General features: G+C 40.6%; 1 protein-coding gene across 1 annotated transcript in view; it reads right to left on the bottom strand.

The window, feature by feature from the left end:
- AGBL4 (ATP/GTP binding protein like 4) overlaps positions 1–21,203 on the bottom strand; it is an 895,196-nt gene that overhangs the window by 176,909 nt on the left and 697,084 nt on the right. Inside the window, exon 8 of the mRNA XM_018072022.2 lies at positions 15,394–15,508. Within this exon, the coding sequence (XP_017927511.1) occupies positions 15,394–15,508 (115 nt within the window). The remainder of the gene's footprint in view (positions 1–15,393; positions 15,509–21,203) is intronic.

Genomic DNA, 21,203 nt, shown 5'->3' with positions numbered 1-21,203 from the left:
TTCCTCAAGAATAGAACAGGACTGTCCAGACAGGTATATATGCACTGTCTGGTTCCAGCAGGATGGAGTGAAAAAGGCCAGGAGCATGTGAAAAGCACAGAATTAATGTTCAGACTCCATCTCTGTTGCAGTTTTCTGGAAGTACCGATTAAGAGACATGAGCTTTTACTATCAACCAATTCTGTTAAAGTAATTCCAATCATGTAATTCACCACTTAGCATTTTAACTGTATTTTATCAGTTTACCATTGTTGGTAGTAATTCTAATTTGCAGGATAACTTCTTCAGTTATATAGTGGTGTGAACACATATACAGGGAGAAATTTGGGTGGTCACTTTAATTAAGTTGACCAAAGACAAAATACTCTGTTCCTGACAGAACTCAATATAACCTTTCACCTTGACCAGTGGTCAAAGTCACATTGAGACCATGTAAGAGCTCAGAGTTTAATACAATTTATGTCCCAGGATATAGGAAAATACAGTATTGTTTCCAAGACTAGATAAAAGAGATGTAGGCTATCCGAGAGATCCATTTATAAGGAGCGTGGCCACATTCTTGTCTTTGTTCATGCCAGCACTTAGTCATGGCCTGCTTCCAACTTAAATAGCTATTCCAAACTCCATGCATCAGCCTTTTATTTTAGAGATTAGAGATTGTATCTTTACAATAAAAAAAGATTTTTTTTTCCCATGTTTGACCTTAAATAAAGAACCATATCTATAATGAACTTAACTGTCACTGAGGAACATGCAGGTAAAAAACAATTTCTGCTCATGCCAGCAATGATCAAATGGTCAAAGCTGACTTTTCTCCTGCTCCTGCAGACCTGGAACAACTACAGGGTTTACACATCTTCAGCCCAACAGCTTCTGTTTAAGGCAAGTGTTTAGGGAGGCATCAGCAGAAGTTAACTGGCTTTTCTGAGGAAGTATGATGCTTTATTTTGTGATGTTTCTTCCTTACCCTATTAAGCTTACATGATACCAAACAGCAAACCCCTCTGCATTGCAGAGTTGAAAGAAGAAGCCTTTAACTTCCACTGAATCTAACAGACTTTGTCATTTGAAAGGAAAAAATTCTCTCCAGAACTCATAGAATACTTCAATTAGATTGAATTACTTAGTTTGTATGCACTGTGTCAAATTTTTCCAGTCAAACAAGCCTTTAACTCTAAGAGAGACCAAGAAATCATTGGGTATATAGACTTCTTGCAAAAGAAAACTATCAGTGCTATACGATAGTTTGAAAATCATACATTTTAAATCCAGAAAGAGGCTACTGTGATCATCTTTGCTGATCTACCATTCACACACAAAGACGTCCTCTGAAGCTGTTCCCATTCACAAAAGAACTGAACCACCCTTCTCCCCCAAAAAGCAACCAAAAAACTCTCAAAAGAAAACAAACAAAACCCCAAACAGAAAATACTTTGATTTCAAACAAATACAGTCCATCAGGGAAAATACACCACAGTCTTTACCATCCCCTCATGGACTTGAATCTTCATTTTTTAACAGCTGTGTCAAGACATTCAGCTCTTTTATGCCCTCCCCTACAGTACTGAAAAGTTACCTTCCTGTTACTCCATGCTGGTATGTTCTTCATGTATGTACTCAGACTCAGATCACACACCAATGGGTCCCCACACACGATCTCAGATCATGTCATTCATTCATAGCCTGCTGTCTACTAATCTAAACAAACTAAGCTCCAGGACTTTCTAGTCATATGACAAGTTTTCTAAAACTCTCCTCATTCTCGTTGTTCTTCATAACAGGTTGAACCTGTGCCAAACACAACTGTTTATACATCTGTGGAGGGCACTAACTGTCTAACTTACTGTCTCTTAAAAAGTTGAATTTCTGAATATGCCAGATAACAAGCAATAATTTGAGACAGATACAAGATACAAAGAGCACAACTGAGTGATGATAGGGACACAAAACCCCAGGATTCTTAGAAACAGATTTTTTTTTTTCCAGAAATAAAAGTCTGAAATAGATTCACTGTTCAAAATATTCTAGCTGGTTGGATCAAGAATGCTGTGGTTGTCTCCTCCTCCAGCTTCAAAACGAAAAAGAACTTGACTCAGTTCTTCTAAGGTAGCAGTCATTTGACTTCCAGGGGAATTTATGAATCCTCGGTTGTGTTGTTACTGTTAACAAGAGCTGACAGTTAAATGCATTTCATTAACAGAAACTAGAATGAGAATGACAAAACTTTAGCAGATCAGACCTGTAATTGAAAAGGTGACCAATGTAAGGAAAAAGAACTGTCTGCCAGGATTGCACTTGCCTCTCACCCATACTGATAACAGCGTATCTCCTCGTGACCTGTCTTTCTTTCACACCAGTTAGCAAAGCATCAGCAAGATGGAGATATCAAGAGCAAACCTATGCCAGCGTCAGTTCCTCCTTGCGCATCAAGAGCAGGAGGAAAAGTAAACCCTAATGGAAGAATTAAAAACATTGAAGATTTTCGCAGCTGAAAATGTACAGAAGGTTAGCAAAGGCACAGTAAAAGTAAATGGGGTTGACTGGCAGCTTGTGAATTGATTTTTTTTCAGTTTTGGAAGAGCTGGGAGAAGATGTATGCAAGGACAATTGCTGGGGTACAAAACTTGCTTCGACTACTTGCATGGAATAGATATTTTCACTGTGCAGCTTCCTCATTTGCAAGCACTGCCAAAAGATTGACTGGGCTTTGAACATCTGTGGATTTCCAAAACCTACTGAACAAACGTACCTCCAGATGCACAAAATGACAATTTAATCCAGATGTAAAACAATGGGTAGAACCATAATACTGCTCAGCTGCAACAGAATAACAAAAATCCTGGTGCTAGAATGTAAATGGTGCTTGAACAGGGAGCTGAGTATAGCTCCACAGTTTTGTGCAAGGAGTAAAGAACAGGAGAACAGAACATCTAAAAGTAATCTGCTCTGAAGCAACCCACCTTTTGGGTCAACCATCCTCAGCAAATGCATTTTGTCACTGAAAGCTCCTTCCCTGGGCTCACCAAATTTAGAGTAGTCCTACTCTCAGTTGATATACGAAGGTTATTCAGCCCGATTGTATAGTTTGCTATTGTGTTCCCTGCCACCAACCAGAGGGGAAAAAAAAAAAACATAAAAAGGAAAAAAAACTACCACTATTCATCCTATTATATTTAGTGCTCTGTCTTCCCCTGCTATAACAGCTTGCTTGATTGCCTTGTCCTCCTGCTGTGCCATACTCTTTTAGCTCTGAAAGCACTCTGGGAAAGTGAGGATCATTTATGATATACTTGTACAGCACCTAGCAGAACAGGACTGGGGCTTCTGGTCAGCACTGCAGTGTCAATGCACTACTGATCATCTGAACATTCAGGCTTCCTTGCTGACCTATTTCAATTCAAATTAATATACAAAAATTATTATTAATAATACAAAATGTGACCAGTCTGATAGGCTTTGCCTATTTCTGTGACATCCTTCTTTCAGTTCTTGAGAGTCTCAAAGATACAGCCTTAGCGTAAGCCCTTTTGGGATGCACCTCACCCCTTGCTTTGCAGAGTATCCTATCACAGCTCAGCCTACTCAGTGAGTAAAGACTGGTCTTGTAAAGAAGAAAACACCATTCTCTCACTCAGCTGTTACTTGGAAAATCAAATGCAAGGCCCCTGCCTCCCTTTCTTCCCCTGGGTACGGTGGAGAGGCACCAAAGAGGGGTCAGGCTTTTCCAAGATCCAACAGAGCTGGCAGACTCCCAGGATAAATGCTGCATTAGTCTCAGGGCATTGGAAAGCTCCAGTCCTTTTGCAAGCATTTGAATGTCTGAATGGCAGTGATAAAAGGGAGGGGGCAGCCAAACCCACTCCCCACCCACAACCATCACAACAGCATTCCTGTGTTATTAGAAATCCAGCTGTTCTCTGCAAACTGGCAGGATTTACTGCTCATATTTTGGTTAAAGAGACAGACGAAATTCCCCTTCCCCATCCATTATCATTGTATAATCTATACAATACATCAGCCCAATGGCCATGGCAGTAAAGAAAGGGGAGAGGCAGCATTAGTATTCAGAGCACACGCGCCACACAAGGCAGCAGGTTTATGATCTGCGCAACCTGAAATAAGCACTTCTCTTCCCTGGGGAGCCGGGTTAACACCGAGGAGCTGCGTCTTAAGTCACAAATACTTCTACTAATATACATCCTTTCCTGCCTAGGAGGGGACAAGGAGGCAGCATACCTGTCCCACTCACACTGGCACAGATGGCTAATGCTTTTGTGGCTTGAAGTGTCACATCCCCTTTCTGATCCCAACTCCTCCATGTTGGCAGAGCACTCTTCCTCCAGCTCTTCGGCACCAACCAGGCAAAGCCATCAGCTGTCAATCAGCTGTCACATCTACCTCCTCCCAGCCTATCCTGACATCCCCCCTCTGCCTGGTGCCAGGGGCAGCAGAGAAGTAATCTGCTATGAGATTAATTGCTCCCTCTGCCATACCAGCACAGCTATGATGGCTTCTGTATTTATAGGGAGCGGAGAGGAAAGGGTTTTGTGGGCAGTTCTTCACCATGTGTACATAATGGGGTACAACAGTTGCATGGAAACAGCTTGTTTTCAGCTTCTGACACCACAAAGTCCCTGTTTTCCTGAATGAACATGCCAAGTCACCCAATTTGTTACCAAGTAGTGTAAACAATCATTTGCTGCTCTTAGCAAATAATAATCCTAAGAAAGAGATCATATAGGTATGGTTACATTTGAACACACCAAAAACCATCTAAGAAATCTACCATTGTCTTTCACTTCCAAGATTCCCAGAATAATTGCACAACAGCCACCTACATTTATGCTCTGCCTTCGAAATTGCTTTATGTCCATCTACATCCTAGCTGCAATGAAAAAGGAATCCCTCCTGTCTTGGTCCCATTTTTCTGGCTGCACAGGGACCCAAGTGAAAACTGTTTTGTCAGGTTGATTTTCTGCAGGAATGGTCCTTTTTCTAGCTCAGAGCACTGCCACACAAGCACCAGTCCTGGCAAAAAGGAGGTGGCAGGGATGCACAGCCAGGAGGGAAACAGAACTTAACTGCCCCTTTGGGTACCAGCACACATCTTCCTTAGCTTAAAGCAGCTGTGAAACAGCAGTCCCCAATCTCTCCCTGCTTCAGCAGAAAAGGGTTGTGTACTAGTAGCTAAATAAAGTTTCCTTTACAACCACAACCTAAATTTTCAAATGAGCACCAGCACTAGTTTTCAAGAGCTCAACACCTCACAAGTTCCTGAAACTCCACACTTAACCATGTTTCCTTTGGGAGACTTCTCCTATGAGAATTAAGCCAAGAAAAAAAAGTTTCTTCTCCAAACACAGAAACATCAGAACTCTGAACCAGTTAGAGATACTTCACAAGGCTCTTCCAAGTCACAAAGAGATTACAGTATCTGGGAGTTAAAGTGGTGTCCAAGACACATGAGTGGGAACTTTGGGCAGGTGTCTGCCTTTACACTGCTCAGAAGTGATACACATCCTCAAATTATTTAGTCTTGTTTTATTAATACAATATTGGTTTAGATAATGAATGCTTATTATTTCGATTTGTCTCAGGATTGTTTTGACGTTACACAACACTGCCCTTAGGACCAATATTATAAATTAAACAGCAAGCTGCCATCACTTTAAGTGCTGCAATTTCAAAAATAAAAAAAAATAAAAGAACAGCTGTCACCCAGGAAAAGAAAACAACAAAAATGGAACCTAAACAAACATTCCCTTAGGCTGCTATTGTTTTCCTGATAACTTGGATGGTGTTTCCCCTTCCCCACTCACATAGCAGCAGTTGGAACAGGAAGATCGGTCTTTTCTATTGACAGGTGATAAATCTTTTCCTGGTGAACTGAAGGTGAGTACTGAACCCCTCACTTGTATAATATGATACAGCTTGACTACAAGGAAAGAGGCTCCTGCAGACATCTTGGGAGTGATCACTAGTTGCTGGTGATCTCATGTAAATGGGTTGTGTTAAGGAGGGAAAATTAAACAAGGGCAAAGGCAGAAGGGGAAGAAAACCCACGGAGGATCAACTCATGCTCCTGAGGCACAGCCTTCACTGCAAGTGCCACTTCTGAGCACTTCCCTGAACTGGACCTTCAGCAAAGCAACAGTACCACTAATTTCATTTGGGGGAAGGGAGACAAAGCCTTGGGAATTGGAATGGGAGTTGTCCCCACTGCTGACAACTACACGAACACTTTCCTTATCCCAGACCGTATCCTCTTGGGATAAGCAGCCAATGGACATCCTTCCTGCCTGTTGACACTGCACTGCCACCTCCCCTCTTTCAAGGCAGTTTGGCACAGCATCCTGATGGCAACTGCTGGGGTGGGAGGATGGCTTTGGTGCACTTGCAGCTTGGGGCAACCCGTGTTAGAAGCCAACAATATGTGCCGTGTAAGGAGGCAGCTGCCTTCAGGCCACCAATAAAAAAAGCCAGATGCAGGCATGCCTTGCACCTGTCGCTGGAAAGAGCTCAGTTAACAGTACCAGCAGATGGCACTTGAGAATACACAGCATATTTCTTGGGTTGTGTCACCCCCATAACTTCCCGTGTCTGGCAAACAGCCTTTTGGGAACAGCCCTCCAGTCTTTTGTATCAGCTCTTAAATGCCATGGATTGTGTCCTGGCAACTACTGCTGGAGAAGTAGAGCTCGGCTCGTTATGTCATTAGACAGAGACCAGCTCAGCTCAGTTTCTCACTTGCAAGACTAACAATAAATCCCTGTTTTGATTGCATGGGTGTATTTAAAGATGCCTTTTTTCTGAACAATACTGCTTGGTACCTACATAGTGCCTCAAAGCCCAGGAATGCAACACAGGTTTTGTACGCACGCTGATAAATGTCGCTCCACAGCTAATTTTAGATATCTGAACCTAATTATTGCCAAATTGCAGATGCATAAACCAAAACAAAGATCTAGAACACGTTGGTTGAAGTTTACTAAGCCATTTGCAGAATTGAAATAATAATAATAACAATAATAAAAACACAAATAAGACACAAAACCAAACTAAACAAAACAATTCACTGGAGAATTTGGTCCTTTGTTTGCTGCTATGAACAAGAACTCAAATCACCAGAGATACAAGTCAGACTTACAGAAGAAATTAAAAAGAGAAGAAAGCCCAGTATGTTTAGTTACTTAACTGAAAGTAAAGCTAAAACACCCAGATGAGATTATTCAGACCCGAGATCAGCTATTTAGGCGGGGAGGAAAGGAAACAAATATGTCAACCAAACTGACATTGAGATCCCTGTTAATTACAAGTACATTCTAGGAGATAAAAGAATGCAAAAAAATAAAGTCAGTGAAGGTCAAGAATAGGCTCCTACAGCAACTCAGAGACATAAATGGCACTTAGGTACAAAACTTTGAGTGACTTCGCTGGGATTAATGAGTTGGGTGCTTATTCTCTGCATACGGCTCAAAGGTAATAATCACAAATGGTGCTATTTAAATGGAAAATAAATAGCCCTGTCTCTTTAAGGATATCTTATCTCATTCTCAGTGGAATAGTGGTAGCCATAAAAAAAGCTATGATTTCAGTATTTCTCGTTATGACTTCTCTCCCCGCTTGTCTAAAAATAAAAGGCTACTCTGTAGTTCCAGATCAATCTAACTAAAAGAGAAGAATTCACTTACAAAAACAAAATAGCAGCTCTGACACTAGTTATGTATTCATCACATGTGAAAATGGCCCCATAATGCTGCCTTCAAACCTTTCCAACAAGTTGTATTAAATTAGGTTGGGTTCGGATTTTTTTTATTCCTTGCACCAAAAGCAAAATAAATACAGCTTTATTCAATGCTACTAAAAGGTTCAGATTCAACTGGAACCCCAAGGCATGTGGCTTTGTTGTTAAAGCACATATACTGACTCTATTGATTGGTGCAGTCCTCTGTGCAAGAGAATTTGTCACATCAATAGCAACTGAAAAATACTCAGGAGCTGTAATATGGTTTAAATGAGCAGTTACCACATCAATATAAAGAGCATTTTCAGTGGCAGTAGATAGGAACCCTTTTGCAAACCTAGTATTTGTTTTAAGATAAAGGATGACAACTTTTTTACAAGGAAGATTTTTTTAAGTAATGGCGAGCAAAGCAGCAACCCCTGTAACTGTCTGGTGATGACAGCACTCTCTGGGCAATAAAAGCCACAATGGCCAGAAAACTTCCAGGTAGGAAAGGAATGGCAATGCTCTGAGCCAGATGGATGTAAGGGCTGGAGAAAAACTCTGCTGCTCCCTTGCCTCCCTGGTTTTTTCCAGTGCTGCTGCCCAGAGCACACCTGTGCCACAACTGGAGCTCCACCCCAGGCTTTGCTTCCCAGAGCCCCGACGTGGCACAACACAAGAGCTGGGAGATTCAAACCAGACACAAACACACACCAGACATGAAAGAAAGACAGAAGAGAAGATTCCTGACCCATCCTCAGTGCCAGACAAGAGCTAGGGGAGGATAAATCTTCTGTCATGCCTCTGCCTCCAGCCTCCTGGGAGAAGGCAATACAGAGAAATGGCCTTTCCCTCACTGTAGCAGGTCTCTTTCTGTTTGTTTTCCCCCTTTTTTCAGTGTGGTTGATCCTAGCCACGACCATGTTTTTAATCCAAGAGGATGTCAAAAGACACTGAAGCATTAGAAAGCCACCTGGATTTCCAATTCTGAAACTGGAAAGGGAGCAGAAGAGCTCAGCTGCTACCACTTTACCAGGGGGCAGGTAATGCCTTCAGCACCTGCAGCCAGCAAGTCCTGTAATCCCAGGAATCTCAAGCCCACAGTTGATATTAAACGTGATCTAGGTAGGCACTGGCCTCAATAACATGTAATCTAAGATAAAATGTCAAACAAGGTGCAAGAGGGGCCACTCAGGAAAAGTCCATGAAGGTAACAGCAGGCTGGAGTGGACGATGCTTCCTGCACCACTGCTGCATTAGTGGATACTGGGCTGTACTGACACAGCACAGGTGGTCTCACAGACCCACCCCCTCCCCAAGGTGTGTCACCTCTGCTTTGGTCACAACTGAATTGGGGAAAAGAATAAATACATAGGAAATTCACGGCAAGGAACAAGTCTCCATTTCACGGGCTTGAAAAATGCCTGTTTTTCAATAATGAGAAATAGTTCTATATTTTCAGGGGATGGAACATACTTTTCCCTGACTTGGTGTATTTATAGAGCACAATTCTCTCTCAATCACATCCCTCCTTCCCTTGGGTTCCTGTACAACGGACATTTTTGTCATTCAGGCAAAAATCCCACTAAAGGAAGACGAGAAGCGGCATGTGCTGCAAGTTTTGAATGAGATGAGAAATTTCACACTATCCTGATATCTTCTGGGTAACTGCTTATTTTATGATGACTAATAGGCAATTACTATGGTAATACCGCAATACAACATGTGTGAGGTTTGGAAATGAGAAATTATAGGTAACTACTTTGGACTCATTTCTATGGTAACAAAAAGTAATTGTCATTAAATACCAGTTATGCTGCGGCTGTACCTGGTAATTATAGATTTTTTATGCCCAGTAACATAAATAAAACCAATAAATTTATTCAAAAGGTCCGTGATTGTTTACTTATATGTTGTTATATAGAATACACAATGACAAACACCTAATTAGGAAAAATAAACTCCATTGAGAGGTTCATCTTGTCATCTGAGATGGATACTCTGTTTTTCAATTCAAGGCAACGCATGACTTTCACATGTATTAAATGAAGCTAAGAAAAAACACCTTCCCCTCCAGAAAAATAGGTGAAAAATAACGAAGAGGTTTTATGCAAATGACAGTATACACATGAATAGCCGTGTCTCACAACTGAACAAGTGACAGTAAGAACCACATAACATACCCAGTCACTGTGAATGTACATACACACACATATATATGTGTGTAGGTATAGGTGTATCCCCCTGGGTGATATTATCAAAGATCAAAATCAAAACTCCTCATTGTTACAACATACAGCTCTGATTTATAGTTAAAAAAATTTGGATAAAGTCCACATGTGCATTTACTGTTAAAAAATCCTCATAAGTTACGAGTGTACACGAATATTGAGCTTTTGACTGTTTCTAGAGTCACAGAAATAAAGTCCACAAAAACCTATTAAGGATAAATTGAAGTGTTTCACCAGGTCCAAAGCCTCGTTTTCTGTTTGTATTTCAAGTCTTTCAAAACAAATGTTTAGGAGAGGACAGTTTTTAAATAAATCATGCCATTAACAAACAGAAACAAAAGAATGCTGGTATGAATCATTCAAAACGTTTCCCAAGCCTTCCCAGATAATTTTTCTCACTTGAAACAATTTACTAAATTCAACTCCTTTCCACAAGCTATTTTAGTCCTTACAAAACTACATTTCTGGGGCAAAAATATACTATTTGCTCAAAACATTTAATCCCAACACAGCTTTCATAAGGATACTGACACTGTTTATGTTGAATTTGGTTTTCCAGTCTGGGTAGAGCTGGCCTCCTTTCTGTCCAACAAATTACTCTGTTAACCCCTCACACCAGCGAGCAGTAGAAATTGTGCTGAGTTCAGAAATATTGTCCCTGACAGTGAAATGAGAAAGGATTAGAATCAGCACGTGCCCTCTTCTCCCCATTCACACAAATTGTTGCAGTCCCTACAATCAAGCAAGAAGGATACAGTAATGATGACAGTTCAGAACATTTCAGCCAATTCATGGCTTTAATTTACCAAAGGCTGATACTGTCACAGTTGTCCAAGTGAAGGCAACCCAGAAACGGCAAAGAACGGGAAGACTTACTAGGTCGTGCGACAAAGCCTTTAGAGAATGGTCAGGATATTTCAACTGCCTTGACATGGCATTTCTGGGATACCTCAGTGAAGAGCTGCCCAGACTAAGCAACACATCCCTTTTGGTGCCAGTATAGGATTTCGTCTCTGAAAGGTGAGGCTGACAAATTGGAACTAATCTAAGGCGGTGTGGTACAGTCATCTCGCCTGCAGGGACACATTTCAGCATTCAGCTGCAGAATGCCAGCTTAAGAACAAGTTCTCGATAAAGGAAAGTTCAGGCCAAGCCTGGGGATGCATGACTTTTAAACCAAGAACACTTTTTTTTTTTTTCCCCTTAGTCTATCCCAACCTCCCTGGGGATGGCAATAGGTTCAGAAGATGATAATGTTATACTGCAAACGGAGGGAGAAAAGTCAAGAAATCTCTCTTCTCTGAACTAGTTTTCCTTTATTTCCTAAAGCTGTTTCACAGTTTAATCTATCAGAGAGGGTGAGATTAGTGTTATGGAGAAACACACAAATGTTTTTATTTTTGGGCCATGTTCTTTCAAACTAAAGCTAAAGATCAAGTCATGCAATCCCAGAAAAAGGGGTCTTTCAATTTAGATGAGAGCTGAGGACAAGTTGCCAGCTAGAACAGAGGGCAAATTATGGTGAAGACTCATTATTTTAGCTGGGTCAACCGATAGCATCTTCCTGAGCAATTTAATTAACAAGCTCATGTGGCATAACATTTTTTTACGCACTGTAATTCCAAAGCCAGTTACACTTAGAAGTGCAGTAATACCAATCTTTAAAGATACCAAGAAAAGGATGAAGTCTGTCTTCATCCTTGGCCACAGTGTGGCAGGTACCTGTCATTATGTTAGGAGAAGCTGGGGATATTCATGTGGCAAGAAAAGGACAATGGAGGGTTTTTCTTTTTTTACTGAAGAGAGAGTTCAGTGTAGTAGTGATCCTCACAAAAAAGTATGATGCCAGCAAAACAGCAAACAGGTAGCACTGCAAGGAGGTGCAATCCCAGTTAGCCATTCAGTACTTTGGCTTGCAGATGAATTTGCACTCTGAGAGCTCCACTTCTCTGCACCTTATCCCTACAACACTCCTACCCAGCCCACTCTGATTTACTGTAGTGTGGTTTGCTCGTGATTTTTCACTTTTCACTTCTTCTCAGAAAGAAACAGATGAAAACAAAAATTTCATATTCTGGTTTCTAAACAGTCAGTCGGAAATTTCATTGAAAATCAAGTCAAGTAGAGGTAATTTCACCAACTCCCTTGGTTTATGGACTTAAGTTATTAAGAGATAGAACCATACTAGTTCCCTTTCTATTAAATAAAAACTTATGTCCTAAGATTGCAATCAAATTACAACTTTTTCCCATTTATTAAAAAAAAACAAAACAACCCAACTTTTTTTTCAAATTGTGTACAGACCTTCCAGACATTCTAAAGTAGAAGGGATGCTTAATCACCCTTGTGCGTCCCATAGGACACTTTGTCTTTCCACTCCTCACTGTATGGGTCCACAAATTCTCAAATTCTTGCATAAACTTCAATAAATCCGTAAAGTTTAGCACCCTATTTCCATGCATCTGAATAAACTGAGCACTGACATCCATTTCCATGACCATTTCTTTTAGAGCCACCTGACTGTACACATGACATATAAACAATTTTCCTCACAGATGTGTCTGTGCTGCGAGCACTTGTGCTTTATGGCTGCAATATTAAACTCACTTGTTGCTGGTTATGAACATTTCACCACACGAAAGTCCCTCTAGAGGCACAACCCATTTGGTCTGTTCTCTTGAGAATGAGCAAGAGTTTATAGAAAACAGGCAGTTCTTGGCAGCATTGTTGCAGGTTTGGCTTAAACTCCTAAACCTCAGTTCACAGATTCTGGAGGAGAGCACAGGACCCACATTCTTGGTCGAAGTTGTGCATCCCCAAAAGTGACAATGAAGTAAATCTCATCAGCTAACTGTCACCATATCGTCCTGGGTAAATGAGTGGTTAGTTCTGGTTTTGATCTCAGGAGAACTGGTACATCCCATCCCGTCCATGAGAATTGCTGACACACTCAGGCTTTTAATGGTGCCCACTGTGCCTGGGATTTCAGAGGACAGTGAAGTGCATCCGACAGTGTACTTGGCCAATTGTGCAAAGCTGTGTACTGGTGGGGTGAAAAAAAAAAACCCTCTCTCACACTGGCAGGAGATCAATTTACAAACTCAAGCATGAGGTTTAATTACCCATTTCATTATCTTAGCTTGCATAGCTCTGAATGTGAACCTTCAATGAACCAAAGAAATAGTCACCAGCTGCTGCTTTGAGAAAGAGGGAGATAACAGGAAGGAGAAGTTCAAATGCCTAAAGCTGCTCTTGCTGCATATGGCACCCCTGTTTGCAAAAGCAGAGGATTGTCCCCAGCCAATAGATCTGTGTTAGACCACACTACGTGGAAGACTTCTGAAAGTCCTATTTATGTGCTAATCTGAACAAAGACCAAAAGAGATGAAACAGGGTTATCTAGCCAATCGCTGAAAAGCCTCAGAGTTAAATTTTCAAATACAAGCAAGTGATCCTTAGAGATTGTTTTAGAAATTCATCCACTAAATTCAAGCAAATAAATTGTGATGTGCTTGTGGATTTTGTATGAGGAGGAAATAAAGTGTTTGCTGTAAATTATTCACTCAGCACTAGTTAACTGCAATGCTGGCACATAACTAGGCTTTTTAATATTCTTCTCAAGATAATAGGTAGCATTTTGCTTATTACCCTAATTTTTAAGTTATTAGTTACATTGGGCCATTTGTAAATACAGTGAAGAATTGCAAGAAAATCAAATGTTTTTCCAACTACCTCATTAAAAGTCTCTTTAGTTCAGGAGGGTTGAAAATCCTGCATATCATGAAAAGTTAAACCAATAGCAAAGCATCGGGCTCAGCAATTCCAAATTAATTCTCATGCCCTTTCATAGTACCTGGGTTCCCCAAAGGCTTTTCAAGTTATAAGCCATATGCATGTCTGTAAAGCTGCATGCCTCTCAAAAACTGTAAATAATAGTGCAGGGGAAAAACCTACAGGGCAAGTGAATTTATGGGGAAAAACTGCTTAATTGCAACTGGAATTGCTTATGTGCAAGGCACCTGGAACAGAGGAAAATGATGTAGTATCAGAGTCTAGAGACAATTTAGGGCTTTATTCCTGTGTGGTGACACATTCTGACAAATTCCCACTGCTGGCAGACTCCACTACTGCAATATCACTATCTGATTTTGGATTTGCCAAGAGCTGAGTATCACTGCAGCTGGAAGGAGATCATGTGTTCTCAGAAGTTTCACTTAAAACGTATATAACCGCTGTTGAAATCACCCATGCAACTCCCCACTACTTGAGTTTAGTAATTAGTACAGCACAGGAGGGATAAGGAGCACATATCATAGATTCATGAAAGTTGGAAAAGACCTCTGAAACCATCGAATACAGCCATTAACGCAGCACTGCCAAGTCCACTGCCAAACCATGTCCCTTAAGCATCACATCCATGCAGTTTTTTGAATACTTGCAGGGATGGTGATTCCACCACTGCCCTGGGCAGCCTGTTCTAGTGCCTGACCACTCTTTCAGTAAAGAATTTTTTCCTGATATTCAATCTAAAACTCCTCTGGCACAACATGAGGCTGTTCCCTCAACAACGAACTGCCAGCAGCCCTGTTTTCTGCACCTTCTAGCTTCTTCCTCAGTGGTCTCCTCACCCTTACAATAACCCAGTCTTATTCTGCTTAGCAATGCAATATCTAATTAGATCAAAGCTCAAGGTAGCCTGGCTACAGAGTGAATTGTGCTATTTAGTCTTGCACTGTAAGCAAAACCGCATGCAGTATATTACATTTCTCAGGGGCTTCTCCAGAGAACTGTGTGGTACATGTAATTGCCCCCACAAACAAATCATCAACTAATCAACTGCTTTTCATTATCACCTCCAGCAGCACATTTATTTTGTAAATAAATGCATTAAGAGCAAACAATTTTAGGGAAAACAAAAGATTATCTGAATACGATCTCAACAGAGGAAGTAGTAAAGTAGTAATTCAAATACTAAAATGAAGCAAAATTAGCGTAGGGTGGAATGATTATTCCATTCCATGCATCTCTGGTACAATAACAGAGTGAAATCTGTGACTTTAATGGATGATCTGGGTAGTTTAAGGGAACTGTGATTGACTGACACATTTACATAGAAGCTGATGAGCAGCATAATGAATGCATTTGTAAAACACAGCTAAGGTCTAACTCTAAGCCGACATTAACTCCCACTCTTAGAGGAGGCTTGCAGAGCAGATACCCTGCTATCTTGAAGAGTTGCTCCCTAGCTCTTGGAGCAAAGAAATTTGCTATTGTGAGCCCCCTTCCTTGACAGGAACTCCAGGAAGCATATGGACAAATGAGAATCTCCAGTTGAAGAGGAATTAATTGAAACAAGCCACATAAGATTCTGTGACTAAGCAACACAAGGTGTATAAGGCAGGTATAAACCACAGAGATTCATATCTCACACCATACCTGTAATTTCCTAGGTAAACTCCATCAGGATTGAGCATGGGTGCAATCTTGAAGACCAGGTGGTCTCTCAGTACTTTTGCAATAGGATGGTGGCTCACAAGGAAATCAATTATACCTGGGTAAAAAAAAAAATGAAGAAAGAGTTTGAAAAGGGGGAGTTATGACATCAATGATTTCCAGATATCTATCTGAATTTTCACATATAAAAGATTAAAATGATCATTCCTCTTGGTTTCTGGCACTGCTCCTGCTTCCAACAGAACAAACCACTTGCAGTCATGTAGCACCTGCTACATGACCTCCTTAAAACTCCAAGAACTTTGAGGAGAAATACCTTGTCTATCCTCATAATCCAAGTACACAGTGGCTGCATTATCAGACACTGTCAAGTTTCCATAGAGGGAGAAGTTACTGCTCATCAGCTGAGCCTTGATAAGAAAACATTTCTCCTCTTAAGTGGTAAAATCAAGATACCTTATATACCCAGCCTGCATACATGAGCTCATACTGCAGCTCAGCTCATGAGTGGCCACTTGTTGAGCTGAGGCACCTCAAATTCATTTGAGCATATGCCCAGACCTACCCTTGATATATGAACACAGGTTTCAGATCATCTGCATGTATAAAGAGGTATAAAATGTCTCACAAAAACTGGGGTAGTTACATAACCTCTGCACTAGGCACAGATATACTGTGAGATTGGTAGACTGGAATTTATAAGGTCATATTCTTCACTTATTTTACACTCAGGAAAGCCTGGAGTAACTCCACCTCATCGGCTCCTTTAATGTGGAATGAAGGCAAGTGACAGGGGAAGCAGATCCTAAATGCCCTTCCTCTGGGCACATCACAGCACCAGAGCCTGCAGGAGCTCCTGCCTCTTGGCCTTAGTGCTCAGGGAGTGACTAAACATTGCCTCACCCCAAGGCTGGTGCTGGGGCAGGAAACAGGAATCTGGCAGTTAAATTCATTGCTTATTCCTCCACCGAGTTGGTACTGACAGAAATAGCTTCCAGGGAATTAATGTAGAGATAAATTGAGTTCCTGTGTAATCTCAGGACACCCACAGATAGGTCATGACAATTTGCTATTTATTGTAAGGTCCATCCTGTGAAGCAGGAACCATTTACTGAATTTCCCCAGAATAAATCAATCACTACGGTCTAGTAACAGGATAAAATTAAGCAGAGAAAAATTAAGGCTGCTCATCAGTAAAATTTCACTAATGGCGAGTTCTATTAGACTGTGGAATTGTCTCTCCAGGGTAAGAGTGGAATCCCATCATCAGAAGCATTTAAGGCTGGACAGGGTAAAGCCTTAGGGAATAGATATAACAAGTGACAATTCAGCATAGCAGAGATGGCATGGGCTAACTAGCTGACTTTAGAAAGGCTGACTTTAAACCTGATTTTTTTTTGTGATTCAATCAAAATATTTAAAAATAAAAATAAACCCCAGGTAACATGCCAGATTAAATGCACTTGTTTACAGCTTGGTTGGAACATACGTTTCAGGACCAAAATCTCACATCTTGTACAACTCCTTCATTGAGCTTATTTCCTAAGGCCCACTTTGTGTTTAAAATACCAACAAATCTGAACCTATGCTGCTGTTGGGATGAATTCTAATTTGCTGAGGCACATGGAGAAAAATGAGGCTTCTGAAACATCCAAGATGATCAAGGTATAATTGACTCTAAACTTCAGCAATTTTTTCATCTATTAGTCACTACTCGTGAAGAAGGGAAAGTCCCTTTCTGCAACCAAGTCTTTCACTTGAGAAGAAACTAAACCTGAATTTTGGAGGCAAATTAGCATATACATAATTACATTGCTCAGGAAATGTTTCTGCAATTACCTCCTCCCAATGAAGGAAACTGAACATCGATCTGGTTTTTGGCTGGTGTTGTGACTTTTGTTCATTATACAACAGCAAGAACACGGAGAAACGACAGGGACACAGTTGGATCCTGAATAACCAGATTTCCTAAGTGTGTGCAAACATGAAAAGCTTAGCTATGTTAAACTGCTGCTCTAACTGTTTTCTGGCAGCATCTGAAACATAATCCACAGTATGCACACCTGGAAAGCTCCAAAGTACTTAAAGGAAAATAGCCCCACACTTAGTCCATGGTTTCTCAAGATGCTATGCTGGTTTTAGTTTTAAAGAGCTTGCAACTAGACTCAACTATACTCAAACATCACATCAATTTATGTTTTCTGAAATGCTTGGAAGAGTTAACCGTTCAGCAATCATTATGTCCAGAAAAAAACTTTATCCTAGGTTAGGTATGACTTTTCAAGGCAAATGCAATAAAAACAGCGTAAATATCACGCCGCGTACGCAATCTTCACTTCACCAAAGGCCTTTGGCAGAACAGTTTTGCTGTGTGATCTGGCAGCACACCAAGAATTCACATGCTACAGTTCGTCATGCAGCAGGGAGGACCATGAATACCTCAGGAATAACATGACTGCGTTTCAACCAGGAGCCCAAAAACTCTCAGAGCTTCGCTCTGGCTGTAACTGTGCCAGGGAAGAGGCTTGTCCAGGTTCTGCTCATTTTGCCCTTGTTATTGATGCAGCCTCACTCACAGAGCTTGGCAAAAGCGACTTGGCAAACAGAAGCTACAGTTTTCAGCTTCACAGAGCGAATTATTCTTCCCTAACCAAGAACATGCTATGATGAGGAAGGCTACATATAAACGCAGTGGGTGAGCCTCTGCTGTGTGTGAATCACTGTTGCACCCTTAGTTAGGTCAGTTGGGAAGAGACTGACCTTGGGCACCCAGGAGCTTGGTGTCAAACAAGACCCAGCATTTCCCAATGTCCCACAGGCTATTGGGGTTACTCCAGCCAAAGTATTGGGGGTACACCCAGTCCAAAGAGATTTACTTTATTTTCTTATTTAAGATACATTTAATTAAGCCTGAAGAAACCTTACTCCATCATAAAAACACAAAGTAAGAGTTAAGAATAACTGACTCATGGAATTTTAACTTGGAAGTAAAGGGAGTTCTAAGGGACATGACAGAAGCATCAGATGAAAGCAAACATTTACATACACAAACCTCACCAGAAAATTATTGTAAGCATCCAAGTAATCAATACAATTAGCAAATAACTTTGTCTTCCAGAGGAACCCAATAGTTCTAGACCCTCTGAAATAGTCTTGATCAATAACATTTAAAATGAAAAGATGGATAGCAGACTATTAAAAAAAAATACCATCGCAGAGAACTTGGTCCTTCAGTTAATAAATCAATACAAACTAAATTTTACAGCTTCTGTAATCAGCAAGAGACATATCAGTGTATCTCATTAGGCCAGGGTTAAGAATTTGGCAGCAACCAAAGCCCATTTAATATCATTTACTTCAAGGCAGACACGGCAATACAACAGATGCCCTAATTTATTTGTTGATCTTTGTATTAAAATAACAGTTTGCTGGTAAACAGGAAGGGTAATGATGCCAGTCACCCTTGTTAGTGGCTAATAATTGCTTAATTTGTCCACTAATTGACCTGTGCTACTGTTGAAGCACTGGATCGTGTTGCAGGGCATGAAGTAAACAAGGCCACTGTAATGTTACTTTGGAGAATGACTTCTGGAAATAGAACTACTTATTGCTATAAATTTTCTTTTCACAGATGAGCAGATTAATTGGTCTGCCAATTAGTCTGCTATTAAAGAAAAAAGGGCTGCCCACAGATTGGATGCATCTTCGAACTGCGGCCCCAGTTTGGGTCAAAGGAAATAATCCAATCTGAATCAGTCACATCAGCTATGAAAAATAAGACAAGCATTATTTAAAAAAACAAATCCCTGTGGCTGGAGATCAAGGAAAATAGCCCAATAATGAAGTATTAACTCTTCAAGTGACTTGAAAATAAAATGGAGAACATGATGGAATGGACCTACTTAGGCATATTATGGCGTGGAAAAGTTCTCCAGTTAAAAGAAGCAAAACAATATAGATTATTTTCCTATCAAGCTTTCTGGAAAGCAATTAAAATCTTTATTTTTCAAATAATAACATGCAATTATAGATGCTGCCTGGAACCAGAACAGCTCAGAAATCAGCATTCAGCCATGACATAAGAAGAGGCTTATTCATAGTCCACTAGAAATCAACCAAAGTCTTTACATTAACTTCAAGGAGCTTTTCACAGTTATGAGGGAATGGAAAGAAAGAAGTGAAACCAAGGAAAAGGCAAAACAAAACTGTCAGCTGCAAGTATTAGATACACAGCCACAATGGCTTAAAAAATGCTAGCAGTTTTTTAAGTCTTTCTTGGTAAACACAGATTCACTGCAACCACACTAAATCTGGACCAAATTTCTTCCACTTCGAGTCACTTCTCTACTATTATTCTTTCTCAAGGCTAAATGCACTTTATCAATTTTTTCTTGCCTTCTTCAGCTCAGCACCTCTCATCTGCCCCAACACTATATCCTGGGGCATCTCTCTGCTCACCCCAATCCAGCTCAAATTATCTACTGGTTCTTCACAGGCAAGTTAATCATTCACTCTTCCATAACACGTCACTTCCACTGTTCTGTCAAGATATTTCCTCAATCAGCCACCTGAAGAGTTTAAACTCTGTTTAAACTTCCTGTGGCTCTAACATGACCTCTCCACATTTGCTCCTTCCAAAGCAAAGCCTGTCTTATCCCCTGTTTTTTCCATTACTCCATCCTTTCACCCTCAGTCTGACAATATATTTAATTGTATAACTATATAATACATTTGGCCTGCTCCTATTACTGAAAATCTAATCAGCACAGATCCTAATGCAATATGGCAACTGCTAATGCAAACGTATCCTGGACTGTATCTAGTATATGCCAAGAAAGAAGTGATTTATATTTTCAGACCCATTTCCTAACACTGAGTAGCTGCTGGTATCCTGCAGTCAGCTCACCATAACCTGCAGGTTAAAGAGGATGTGACAATTAATCTCTAACAGAAATAGGATATATTCATTGGAAAATAAATGTAAGAGAGTCCTGAATGCTTATGATCATATAAAACTATTGAAAATACACTGTTAAAAGAGACTGAACTGAATGTGAATGACACAATTCCTATGTTTCAGTGGCGAGTCAGAAAGCAAAAATATGGGGGCGGGTTTTTTGGAGAGGTTTTCTTCATGTGATGGTGAGAAAAACATGAGATGCTAGGACCAAGCAGCTACAATATTCTATCTCCAAAGAACAAGTAAAGCACACACAGTAAGCAACAGCAAGGCATTGCTGTGCCACCATTTGCCTGTGAAGGAACTCTTGTTCAGCAATGAGACCCTTGTCTGTTCAGCCTTTGCCCTCTTTTGTGGGACTGCAGGAAAAAAGAAACCCACACATCCAAAACAACAAAACAAAACAAGAAAAAGGCAAATAGACACTCCTCTCCATCCCAGAATGGTGGGAAAGGTGTCACAGTCACACTGAACCCTGCTCAGCACAGGTCACAGCAATGCTGTGCCAGAGTGGTCTCCAGAGAAGGTGCATCTGTCCCTTCAGCAGAGGTCAACAGACAGAAATGGTCCAAGTAACATCTTAACCTGAAGTGTTTACAACATTCAGCATAACAGCAAGGAAAATATGAAAGCATAGGAATGGTGATAAATGACCAGAGCTGACTCACAGTGGGGTTATTGACATGATTTAACATCTTGCTGTCACCAAAATTATCCCTAAAAAGATCATCGCATAGAGTGATCCATCAGCACAAGATCATTGCAGATGCTGACTCTGCCCCTTTTTAAAGTGCTGCTCCTTCTCCTAATGTGTAAAAACAGACTGACAAAC

The sequence above is a fragment of the Manacus vitellinus genome, unplaced genomic scaffold (assembly GCF_001715985.3).
Source record: "Manacus vitellinus isolate BGI_N305 unplaced genomic scaffold, ASM171598v3 scaffold_21_pilon, whole genome shotgun sequence".
NCBI lineage: Eukaryota > Metazoa > Chordata > Aves > Passeriformes > Pipridae > Manacus > Manacus vitellinus.
The sequence above is the reverse complement of the archived record's forward strand: the minus strand, read 5'-3'. Positions and strand labels throughout refer to the sequence as shown.